This window comes from Oryctolagus cuniculus, chromosome 13, assembly GCF_964237555.1.
Source record: "Oryctolagus cuniculus chromosome 13, mOryCun1.1, whole genome shotgun sequence".
NCBI lineage: Eukaryota > Metazoa > Chordata > Mammalia > Lagomorpha > Leporidae > Oryctolagus > Oryctolagus cuniculus.
This window is the reverse complement of record NC_091444.1, coordinates 7274700-7287894: the sequence shown is the minus strand read 5'-3', so window position 1 is coordinate 7287894 and position 13195 is coordinate 7274700. Positions and strand designations below refer to the sequence as shown.

At 36.8% G+C, this 13195-nt stretch overlaps 1 protein-coding gene across 8 annotated transcripts in view; it reads left to right on the top strand.

Moving 5' to 3' along the window:
* BRINP3 (BMP/retinoic acid inducible neural specific 3) overlaps positions 1-13195 on the top strand; it is a 545052-nt gene that overhangs the window by 15860 nt on the left and 515997 nt on the right. For 6 of the 8 annotated variants that reach the window (XM_008268734.4, XM_008268735.4, XM_051820406.2 and 3 more), the window contains exon 2: positions 6882-7167. In XM_008268734.4, coding sequence (XP_008266956.1) covers positions 6932-7167 — 236 coding nt within the window. In that variant the 5' untranslated portion in view covers positions 6882-6931. Of the gene's footprint in view, positions 1-6881; positions 7168-11617; positions 12263-13195 lie in introns of those variants that run through there. The other 2 variants (XM_017347891.3, XM_051820409.2) reach the window with 2 other exon arrangements.

The following is a 13195-nucleotide window of genomic DNA, read 5'->3' as shown; positions in this document are numbered from 1 at the left end:
AATTAATATATTAGTATATAATTATATACTTCATATAATCAACTTACTTAATAATTATTATTGATTTTTATAAATTAATAATCAAGTGTATAGCCTTCCAGCCAGGCAGGGACAAGCTATTCAATTGCTCTTTCCATATTGTTATTACTTCAATCTGACTGATAGGACAGTGTAGGCACACTGTGCTCCTCAGTGAGGTTTATGTTTGTGCTTGTTGACTAGGATCTATGTTTGATTTTTGTAAATGCTTTCTATCTGTAGAAGGTATGAGCAGCAGAACATAAGTGAAAAAGTTCTTAGTTTTCCATAATCATATTGATGATCAATCCCTTATTTGTCTGTCTGAAGCTAGTAAAGCTATAGTTAGGCATTTATACCCTTACATTTAACAGTTTTTAAAATTTAGGAATGTTTTGCTTTGATACAATTTGGACATGTCATTTGTGCTTACTGGTTGGACATGGAAACCAGAACTTCAGAATTCCATTTCTTTCATTCACCTGACAAAGCTGTTGTCATCCGGAGGCTCAACTCCGAGGCCAACTCCTCTGTCAGTATGTCTTCATTTCATGCAAAAGGAGTTTTGTCAATCTCGCCATCCATATTGCATGGATTATGCCTCAACTTAGCACTTATTTAATCCACATGTGTTCTTTCACTGAGCCCTTAATTAATAAGAAACTTTATTTTAGGCACTTTGATAACTGATAACTGCCAGTTATTCTTATTCTGAAATGAATTCTAATTGAGGAAGGAGAGACACGTAGGCAAAGTGAACAAACATACAAATAAGTATGCAATATAAATGTGTTATACTAGAAGTCATCTTAGGAGCATAAAATATGGCCAACCAACCCAAGGAGCCATGGAGAGCGCTGAGGATAAAGTGACAATGCAGCCTGAGGTTTTAAAGGCAAGTCAAGAACCTGCAGGTGAGATTCTGGTGTGGGCAGAAGAGACTGCATAAGCCAAGATTCTGGGGAGAAAACAGAGAGAGAGGTTAATTTGAGGAATAGAATGATTTTTGCAGCATAGTTTGTTTGGTAGATAATGGTCAAGGCACATGCAGAAGACGTAGATGAAGAGTTAAGCTTTCGTTTTAAAGCTTGGATGTGATGCAGAAGACAGACTGGACAATTGGACCAGTTGGGGTATAGGAGTCATATATTAACCTTATATATTAACTTTATTAGGATAAATCTGACTAAAGCAGAAAGAACAGATGAGGGAAAGCCATTGGCATTATGAAGGCCAGTGTGAAGGTATTTCTGGAATTCAGTTTAGAGGTGGTGGTGGTAGTGTTGGGCGTACAGAATGAGCTAGCTGAGGAGTGTGAGGGGAGAGGGAAAGGGTAGATTTCTACTGAGAAGACAACACCATGGGACTTGGAAACCAGATACAGGCAGTGAGTTGAGCAGGTGAGTGAAAGTGGTGTTGAAGGTAAAGACTGAGTGAAAGAAGGGCCATTGGTGAACACAGAAGAAGGAGGAGAACAGTTAGGAGATGTTGCATTTCAGTTGCAGAGGTGCAGGTTTCTGTCAGGGTGCCCTCCGTTACACATCTCCCTCAGGTTCCTGAGGACAAGAGTGTTTTGATTTGAGTGGCCTGCCACCATCCCAAAGCAGCCCAGTGTGTCTAAGACCTCGAAGGCAATCCGTACAATTTCTTTATTGTGCTGGTTTTCTACCAAAATGGAATTGAAATAGTGAATAAAAACATGTAAAAACTGCTAAAATTTCAGAGTGGAGGTACTGTTTAGCAGATCTGCCATTCAGTGACTTATACAATGATGCATTTAATATAGATTTATTTCAGATCCAGCAGTTACTTAAACATATGATAGAATAATCTTCTTATGTTTATATGTTATCCATTATGGGAGAATATGTACATATTTTATTTGAAAATAAGTGATTCTAATATTTGATATTTAAAAGGGTAGCACATTTTATTAAAATGTTGGGAAGGAGTGTGGATTTTTAAATGTAATCCTTCTGGTCTTTGAAGCCATTATTTTGAAGATGCATCATTTTTATTTACAGTCAAATCCATGTTAATGATTATATTTAGAATCTATTTTATAGGGCAGTCTATTGTACAACACAAGTCATTTGCATGGCCTTGAGAAAATCAGAGAGTTTCCCTTTAGCTCTTGTTCAGTGCTTAAAATCTCATCAGGGGAGGAATGAAAAGATAGAGAGAAAATGGTAAAATATAAATTGGTGAACCAATTGATGGACATGAAAGTGCTTATATTAATCTTGAAAATTTCCCTTGGCTTTACACTATAGAAAATAAATATGCTTGACAATTATTTTATGAATCTCGAGAAATATTTTGGACATGTTGGCAGCAAAAATCAAAGTGAAGATATAGAAGTCACAGAGCATACCATGTTAAGTGTTTACCAGTTAGTTATAATCAGCATTATCGTCCAACCAGGTAGTGGCTGATGACTGTCTATGATCTAAGAATGAGCTTTTTGTGATGTGACTCACCAATCTGAAGGATATTACATCTAACTTGGAAATTCCCAACATTTTCTATATGTATTTGTGATTTCAACTGTACTAGAACTTTTCAATACTGTAGGAAATATTTAATAAATTTCAATATTAATATGCATTTCAAACACAAGACAAAAACAATGCACTGCTATTTTTCAATAGGATTGCAGCTGGCTAGTGAGGAAGATACTGTAACCTAAAATATATATCATATAAATATTATATATGTATTACATATTACGTACACAGATACCGTTACTATTTATTATATAGTTTTTACTATGTGTTATAAATTACATACATGGATATCCATTACGATATATGCAGTGTGCCTTTGATGTGTTTTCTTTCTGAATAGGTTTCAGTGCAATTTGCAAATAAGCAATCAGGAGGCAATACTTACACTGAAATTATTCTGAGTATGTTATGTACAAAATATTTTAAATAGCAATATATTTCAAAGTTTGCTACTTTTTTGTATTTTATTAAAAGAAAGATCTGAGTAATACCTCTTCTTGATTTATTACAGCTTAGACGTGAACTCCACATTTTTAGTTTTTTAAGATTTTGTTGACTTTTGTTCTTCTTCTTTTTGTTCTTTTATATGAAATGCACCCTTATATGTTCCAGAAAATCTTGTTCACCACTGACCACTTAGGTTGTTATCCAGAAATCGTAAATTCAAGATCGCTTTGTATTTTTTCTCATACGTGAGGGAGAATAAATAATGAATTCGCTGATAAGTTTAATACTTTTTGTTTCTTTCATTGGGCCTTGGTATTTTCTCCCCTTAGCAAGACCTGTAAGTTTAGCTGTTTACCTCACTTGTGACTTTCAAGCATCCTAACATTGTGTCAGGCACCAGTGTCATTGAGAACCCATGTTAGAAAGCTGTTTCTCACGTGAGGTATTAACACGTATGGACATCAACACAGTCCTGACAAAGAACTTGTGAAGGCCCTCCAGTGATGATTTAACAATTAGAACTCATCAGAGGTGATTCAGCTGTTCATTTACCCACTTCTGTGACCAACCAGGATATTATGTGCTTCTCTCTGTGGATGTTGAGTCTAATAACGCTTGTCCTCAGGTGGTAGGCAGCGTTTCTCTGTCCCAGGAGTCCTGGTGCCCCTTGTCTCTGTTTTATAACTCTTTAGGAAACATTCTCCAAGGCTACTTCAGTCAAACTTCTGTGTTTATCTTATTTTGGTTACCCTAAATATCTGATATACCTCAGAAACAAAGTATTTTAAGAGATCCTCCAAGTTACTTCACATTTAAACAAAGCTGAGATGCCATATGTTCGCAAACTTTCCTTTCAGAAAAATTCATTTCAGAACAGAAGTGAGGAAATGCACCCAAATGAGAATTAAAAGATATCAAAACTAATAGTACCATGTCATTAATACTATTTTAGGCAGTTCCCTATACATGATTCAGGACATGATTTTCCTCTTCCCATATGTGACGATGGATAACTGTATGAGATGATAGGTTAGTTTGCTCCAGTATATGATCATTTTATTATATGTATCATTATACTATTTACCCTACACATGCATGATAGCATAAAAATGATGGAATACAAAGGCCACGAAGCATCCTCATCATGTATGATAAAGATGACACTGAAGATGTGGCTTTAGGGTAACTACATATTGGAAAGTTACAACCTTGTAGAACAGGACTTTAAATGTCATCTAAGACAATCATACTCTATTTTTATAGCACTTTGTGTATTATGAACTTGTGCATCTCAGTACCAAGAGTTGGGCTTAATTTTGTGGCATATAGTTCCATAATTTCCTATCAGTACGAATTATGATTCAAAACACTTACCAGATGTCCTTACCATGTGCCAGATGCTACTCTAGGTGCCTTTGCACAGTAACTCCTTTAGTGTTTGTAGCAGTTATGGAATCTGAGGCAGAAGAGAGGTCGGCAAGTTGCTGGAGGTCACACGGTAGATGGTAGGGGTGGGCTGGGATGTGGTCCCTGTGTGTGCTGCCTCTTGGTGCCGTATCAGTGACTGATGAATTTGGGGAAAATCTGATTTTGTTTTCCAGGGAGGATGTTCCCACTTGTTAATTAAGAAGGATTCAGTAATTCTGGTTGAAATATTTTCAGCAACATTCTTACTCACATGTTTGGTAAAAAGAGAGTTCTGTTTGGATGGTGTGACTATGAATTTAATTGATTTAAAATTATTTCCTATAATAGTAGATATTTTGTATGAAAGTAAAATAAGTGTTTGAATAATTTATAATGCATTTACTTGTGAAATTAAAAATACAGTTCTTGGAGAAATTAAGAAAGTATAGTTTTTATAACAGTGTTTTGCTACTTTGAATATATTTGTACAGCAAATTAAAACTGTGCTTAACAAAGATGAGCAACATGTATTTCATGTAGGGGATTTTAATATGCCATTCATAAGAATAATTTTATGTATCAGTGTAAATAAATAGTATTTAAGATAAATGATATAGTTTGCATGGACAAAAACAGTATGTTAAAAAGTACTAACAAGTTGTATGGCAGCACTTCATTTATACAATGATTGAAGGACGTCTATAATTTCTCAACTGCTATTTCAAAATATTTCTATTACACCTTTCTATTCCTTCGTATGATATTCATATTTTAAATGCCAACAGTTGATAATGCTTCTCTGCTGTTTAAAGAACCACGATATTCCTTAGTCACCAGGGCAACTGTATGCATTATTGTGTAGCTCATAAGATGTGTGGGCATTGTCCTTTAAGTCTTATAGTGGGTAAGTATGAATTGGAAGACCTAAGTGACATGTTATATATCACTGTTTTGACACACTTTATACTTGCAAATTAATTGATAACTCCTATAGAAATAGTTTAGAATTAAATCATGAATTACATGATCATGGTTAGAAAAGTAAATTAAAACTATCCCCATGCCCTAGAAATATAGTGGCTATTGTAATTAAAGTGTTTTCTTTTTATTTTTTTATTTTTATTTATTTATGTATTTTTTTTTGACAGGCAGAGTGGACAGTGAGAGAGAGAGAAAGACAGAGAGAAAGGTCTTCCTTTGCCGTTGGTTCACCCTCCAATGGCCGCCGCGGCCGGCACGCTGCGGCCAGCGCACCGCGCTGATCCGATGGCAGGAGCCAGGTGCTTTTCCTGGTCTCCCATGGAGTGCAGGGCCCAAGCACCTGGGCCATCCTCCACTGCACTCCCTGGCCACAGCAGAGAGCTGGCCTGGAAGAGGGGCAACTGGGACAGAATCCGGAGCCCCGACCGGGACTAGAACCCGGTGTGCTGGCGCCGCAAGGCGGAGGATTAGCCTAGTGAGCCGCGGCGCCGCCCAGTGTTTTCTTAATATTAAGAATTTTCATTGTATCTAAAGTTGTTTTGCAGACCAAAAACTTTCGCAACCAAAACAGACTCTCTAGTAGAATCTATGTATTCCATAGTTCTCTGTGGATAAAAAATACCGTTAGAAACAATTGATGGAGTTAGAGAGGAAAATTTCAAATTGACATTATATCAGCAGTTTTGTGTGAAAGTTATTTACACCATACCCTGTTGAGTTTACAGCTCTTGTTACTTTACTCTTGGATGGTTATAATGTAAGTTATGCAGTTTCATCATTTATGAATAATCTGCATTGTCTCAGTTTTCATGTATTTATGAATTTTTCAGGTAGGACTGTTTATCTCATGAATAAGACAAAGATGCACATTTAAATCTTTTAAAGTCCCTGGAAGTAATTTAATTATGATTCTGTGTAAAAGATCAAATAAGCCGTTTGTTCCTAAGAGGAATAATAGGACAAATTATTGTACAAACATTGCCTCCCTTATATTCTCTCTCCCACACACATGCACGATTGGATAGACAAGTACATACACAAAATATTAAATATTCATGGGCTCTTAGGCCCACACTCTATAGATTGTGGAAATAACTACACAAATAACTTTAATTCATTTTAATGGATTTCTCTAATGTAAATATAAGCAAATACACCTTGTATTAAAATTTAAACACAATAAATATGTGAAAGGTGTCCAATTTTGTGAAGCACTTCAGCAGGAAAAGAAAGCATTGGTTGACACTTCTCATTGTTGCTCAATATGATTTCATGATCTGCTGAATGACGGTTACAGGGCTTGCTACGACTCAGTGACCTGTTTTCCATCGATATTAAAAAAGGACACGAAGTATAAAAGATTTACAACTCTGAAAAGTATTTTGTTTTGCTTCTTGATAACTTTTGCTATCATCTACTTTAAAACAATGATGTGAGATTACAAAGTAAGCTGCCTCAGCACCTTAATTGATAGAAAATAACCTTCTCGGGGCTAACTAATCGCCTGTGTGTTTTGTCTAGGTGTTGAGGGAAAGCTAAGAGAATGAAGGCTCTAAGTCCCCAGAGGAAGCATGATATGGCGGAGCAGAGCTGGTGCTGAAGTGTTCTCTCTGATGGCTCTATGGGAGTGGATAGCCCTGAGTCTTCATTGCTGGGTTTTAGCGGTTGCTGCTGTTTCGGATCAGCATGCCACAAGCCCCTTCGACTGGCTCCTCTCTGATAAGGGACCCTTCCATCGCTCACAGGAATACACAGATTTTGTGGACAGAAGCCGGCAGGGATTTAGCACAAGATACAAGATATACAGGTATGGAGCAAAGGGAAGGCAATTGCAGAGGTGTTCTTGAAGGCTGTGTGTACGTGAGTTTTTCCAAGGAAAAGTTTCCGTTGGGAAGGGTAACTGTTACCTTGCGCTGTGGTGATGTTTTCTTGCTACTTACAAGTATTTCTTATAGAGGCAACATTATAGGAGAAATGTAGATGATGGTGACCACTTGTGTATTACTACCAAATTTTGCAGTGCTGCCTTGCCATTAAAGTAAATGCCAGCATATTTGAGGCTTTCTTCTTTTAAAATGAATCTTCTTGAATTGCTTTTCCTTTTTACTGTATACTATGCTGTACTAATTATACCTAAATGCAAGTGGTATCTTCTACTAGTCACTGAGCAGCTGGGTCACCCCTTCCTTTTTGACCTGAAAAATAATTGTATTCAGAACCTGAAGAAAACAGCATTGGAATAAAAAGAAATGGCAGAGGAATTGGACAATGTTATTATGACCAAAACTGGAGATTTAAATATATGACTTTATCCTACAATACCTAAATAACTTACACAAAAGGAGTCATGTATTAAATCCAACCCAGACTGCCCGTCCACCTAAGGCACAGGGAATCGAGTATACAAGTGGTTGCCTGAATGGATGACACTCTATCGGTTTATGCCATAAAACATGTTTTATGCAAAGTTATTATGCTGGTTTGTTTCTTAATGACCAAAGATTACAATGTGAAGTTATCAGAGGAGCATTCATGTAGGCACAATTATTTTAGTTTTCAATGTTTGTGTATAGGTATCTATGTAGACACTATTATATAAACATTTTATTTTATGTTGTATGTGCAGCAGAGGGCACTGTGTTTCAGGTCTGTATGGAGTCTTTGTACAGTGTTGTGAAAAAATTATAAATCTTACAGCAGTGGATATTTGCAGAAGGCGGTGCGTGTACTAAACAAGCTCCATGAATTATCACACAATTATTGTGCAGTCTTTTAGTCCAGGCAGCCAAAGCATTGTCATGAGTCTAAAGAAAAGAGTCTAATTTTTCTTTAAAAATGAAATGACAAATACTAAAGATTTTCTTTCTAAATGCAGCAGAACTAGTCAATAGATTATGAGTCCTGATTCATTCATTTTATATGTTTGTTGGTTTAGCCAGCTGCTCTTCACAGATTCCGTGAAGTTACTTGACTCTAAGATTGTAAGAATGTCTTACATTCCAGCATTCTGCAAGAGGATTTTTAACAGCCTGTCGAACAAACTGATGTCAGAGCATGTCTTCATGATCTATTGGCATTTGCAGCTCGAGGTCTGAGGTGTTGTCTTACCTGTGATCATTGTGGTTTGGCTTATTGGTCCATCAGCTCTCAGTTGCAAACATAGCTTGACATGATTTTAGAGGTTCTGGGCTGAATGCAAGGGCATTATTGGGATCACAGTAGTGAAACATAATGAAAGAATAACATATTGAGGTATGTTTGCAAGGCTCATGTATTCTGTTTAGTTTTATTGAACACTAGTTTTAAAGAGTTTTATTAGCCTTGTGCTCATCATTCTTCCTATGTCTGTACCTCTGTGGTTGAATATGCATATGTGGACATTAAACCTGCTTATAAGTAAATGGTTGAGTATTCCCACTTACATCAGAGCCAGACTATCCGTGCTTGTGAAACCTTTTAAACAGTGTATTGAATCTGTTGTAATCTCTGAGAGTTGTGGAGAGGTGGACCTGTTCATTGGGTTCCTTTAGTCTTGGTTTAAGTGAGGTATTTCACATATCTAATTTATACTTCCTTAAATTTCAGAGAATACTGTCTATGTATCCATCTGATATAATAAATCCAGGTCTATGCTCATAAGTTAACATTATTTTTGAAAGGTTAGACTTCCAAATCCAGATATTAGAATAGCTATTTTTTGTTGTTCTAGTTTTTATTTTTCCTAGATGCTACAAAAATAATTGCTGGAGACCTTATCTTTCATATATGGTGATCCTAAAACAAAAAAAAGTTGTGACTATTTCAGGCTTATGGATGGGAAAATGCTGTTTTTCCGTGTTTACGTACTTGATTTATCATTTGAAAAGGCCACGTAATTTTCAAAAGTGATCAGCCAAATTCTGCTTGTACTTGGTGTCCCAGTCACGAAGTCTTCCATGTGGCACATTGCATTGACGTAGTTTCTGAAATGCATTAGTTCTGAATGTAAAGCATATTAAGCCTGTTAAAATAATTAGGTCAAACCTCTTTCAGTTGTCTTATTTCATCTCCTCGGAAACAATATATTTTCCTTTTCAGCTTAGTTATAAAACGGCAAGATCAGAATCATCAAAGATTACTAGGATCATAGATAGAAGTAACATTGTTTCTAAACATATATTTAAGAAAATATGCATTTTTATTGACTAATAGGGCTTATATTTATATTTAATTAATGTGTATATAAAGTGTTTTCAGGTTGTGCGTTCGAAACTGCATTATTGACTTTACAGATGATTAATTCGTGGGTAGACCGTTGAATTGGAAGATTTAGAATTAGGATGTGACCATGTTATTTTCTAGGTATTAAAAATCAGGATTTCAGCTACCTTTCCCTTTTACCAACAATTAATAACGGAACGCAAGATTGGGGTATCTCAAGTAAGTATTTTCACTTTTAGAAATTGGGCTATGTCTGAAGAAATTTGTTTGATTCTGAAGTGTAGGGCAGGAGTACCAGCCCCTTATCATTTAGAATCTCGCATTTGCAGTTTGTTCTAGAAGCATCCTCAGGCAGGAGCCCCACCCCACCCTGGTGAGGATCCTCTCCCCAGGCGCTGGAAATCCTCTTCCTTTTAATGAGAAGTGATTCACTCTCAGTGATTCACTCTTCAGGCAGTTACCCTGAACCACTGCTGTGAATTCTAAGGTTACAGACCGGCAGTTTGCAATTCCTACAGGAAACCTTTCACATATGTAAATCCTCAAATATGGTGACGCAAAACAAAAGTCTTCTTTCATTTCTCCCACTCCTGCCATGCTGTGGTTAGGCTCATGTGCAAGTCCATAGTAGGACGAGGGTTTTCTTACAGTCTTTCAAACACTGCACAGATGTGCTGTGTTAGTACAACTTAGCTTGCTTTCCGGGGCAGTTTTTCAAAGAGTGGCAGAAATTTGTGTCAGAACAGAAGACAGTGGAGATAAATGTTCTGCCCTGTTGTCTTTGTAGCTATGTTCTATGGAAAAAATAGGATAAGAAGGTGATTTGGAAAGGGCATGAGTCTAGAGAAAGAAGAAAGAGCGGGCCACTTGATACATGACAGGATAGTTAGTGTGTGAGGAAGGGTGTGCTTTTCAATAAATGGCTCTGCAATGAGGGTCCTTTAGAGAAAAGTTGAAATTGGATCCCTTCTTCATTCCATGTACATGTCTATTTTGGAGGCAAGAAAGATCTCAGTATAGTAGACAAAAAAACTGAATATAGAGAAGAAAACACAGGGCAATGTCTTAATGAAATTGGCATTGCTGTGGACTTTCTTTCAGAACACAAGACGTTGAGTATTGGAATACTTATCAATTCAGGTATATTAGTGTTAACACCAGTAACAGCATGGAGGATCTCTTAAACAGAATGTTCAGTAAAGGAAATAACACACACACACATACAAAATTGCCATGGTATATTTTATTTACTTGGAGTTCACAAAACAGGCAGAACTGAATAAGGCTATTTAAAGATGCAGATTAAGCATACTTTGAAAGTCAGAAGAAAAGCAAGGAAATTAATAAGACAAAAGTCAAGGTGGAGGCTATCTGTGGGGGAGGTGAGAAGTCAGATTTTTTAGAGCAAACAGTGAAAGAGCCTCTAATATGATGACAATGAACCATTTCTTTTCTTTTTTTTTAATGATTTATTTTATTTAAAAGGCAGAGTCAGAGAGAGAGAGTGAGGGAGAGAGATCTTCCATCCATTGGTTCACTTCCTGAATGGCCACAGTGGCTGGGGTTGGGCCAGGCAGAAGCCAGGAACCAGGGGCTTCTTCTGGATCTTCCATGTGGGTGCAGGGACCCAAGGATTTGGCCCGTCCGTGGCTGGTTTTCCAGGTGCATTAGCAGGGAGCTGGATGGAAAGTGGAGCAGCTAGGACTCAACTGGCTCCCATGTGGATGCCGACATCACAGACAGTGGCTTAACCTTTTACACCAAAATGATGGTCCCAGTGCTCAATTTCTTAAGCAAGGCGATTGTTACATTGCAGATCTTTGGAGTCTACATAGTGTAGGCAATTATTTCTACAGACTGTATATTTCACAGAATAAAAGTTAAATATTCTGTAAGCTTTGAATTGAAATACTGAATCTACAAATCAAGTAGATTAATTCTTCCTTTTATCTCAGATTTGATATGTACTATGAATTTATTAAGCCTTCTTTAATTCTAAACAAATGTTTAGTTGTTATGAACAATACTTACCTTATTATGTTTAATATTTATAATTAAATTCATTTATGTAGAAAATTACATTTTTGCTTTCTGTTTACTAAGATGTTCCCTTATATTTTATATGTGACTTTACTATAGCTTTCCATTGTTGATAATGCTGGTATTCAGAGATTTTAAATAGCAGACAAGAGCAAAACAAAAAAACACATTAAAGTCCATACTAGCATGCTTACAAAATTCATGGAAAATGGAATTGAAACACAAGTTTGTTTTGGAGCAAAAAATGTACAAATCCATGTTTTTTCATAATAAGCATTTTCCATGAATTTTTGAAGTCTCTACCTATAATGAAATTTAAATCCAGCAATCATCTTATCATAATTGCAAAAATCACAAAACAAAACCCCTAGTGGTGGTAGATAGTATCTTTTGAATGAACTATCTTGATATTAAAATAAATCCATTGCTCCAATTATCTTCCTCCCAATGTACTAATGTCTTGGTCCATTTTGCTAGGTAAATATGCCATTGTGACATCAGCAAGCCTAATGCACTCAGAGGCTTGCATAGTGTTTGTGTGTGGGGGCGTGGATCTAAAATCACACTGTGAAGAAGTCCAGTCTGGACTAATGAAGGAGAAGAGGCCACATGGAGGAAAGAGCATGGCAGGGGACATCTCTGGGTCCAGCCTACAACACTCGGTAATAACCCTCAGACCATTTTAGAGTGAGCACATTTGAGGGTATCCACCCGTGGCTGGACTGATAGAAAACTCAAACCACCTGAGTGACACTAGACAATTCTAGAATAAGAATGAGTTGGCTGACCCCAGCCTCTGTGGCACCTTGACAGAAATCAGGAACAAAAGCACAAGTGATGTTAAGCGTCTAAGTTTTGAGGTGGTTTTCTGTGGAACACGTGTAACGGATACAATCATTTTTCATTCAGCAGGTCTTTCTGGCTATCATAAGTGCTAAGAAATGATAAAGATGATGTCATTGGTAGAGAACATCTTAAAATATGCACTTTTTAAAATAACGAAACTGTTGGGATTCTTCTTCAAAACGTCTTCTAAATAGCAATTCCTGACATAATCACTCCACAGATTTCCTGCTAAACTACTATGGATCCACAGGAGAGAAAATGAAAACTTGTAACAGCATAGAAAATTATCATCAATATATAAATTTCTGCCAGTTTTTGGAGGCATTTTGGCCATAAGAAGGTTCAATGATTAGTAAAATAGTTGCACACTTAAGGTGAAGCCACAGTCTGGGCGAAGGTCCACTTGCCTTAAATAGAGGTGGGAGCTGCATCATTACCAAGATCTCTCTACTGAGAAATCCAGGGTTGGCACCTGGTAGGAGGTGTGCAGCCTTCTCTCCAGAGTGGGACCCTACTTTGTGATGTAAGCACAGTGCAAGTGCTGAGTCTCCCCCACTGTCTTTGGAGATGTGCTTGCGAGCTATATAGGAGAATGAGTTCGCAAACAAGGATGCCTTGTGCAATATTTGGGACATACTTATACCTAAAACTCATTTGAGTTTATTAAAATTCTAATTTAACTGTTTGCTGGGTGTTTTTATTTGTGTTTGCTAAATCTGGGAACCTTGCAGACAAACAGATATGTAATG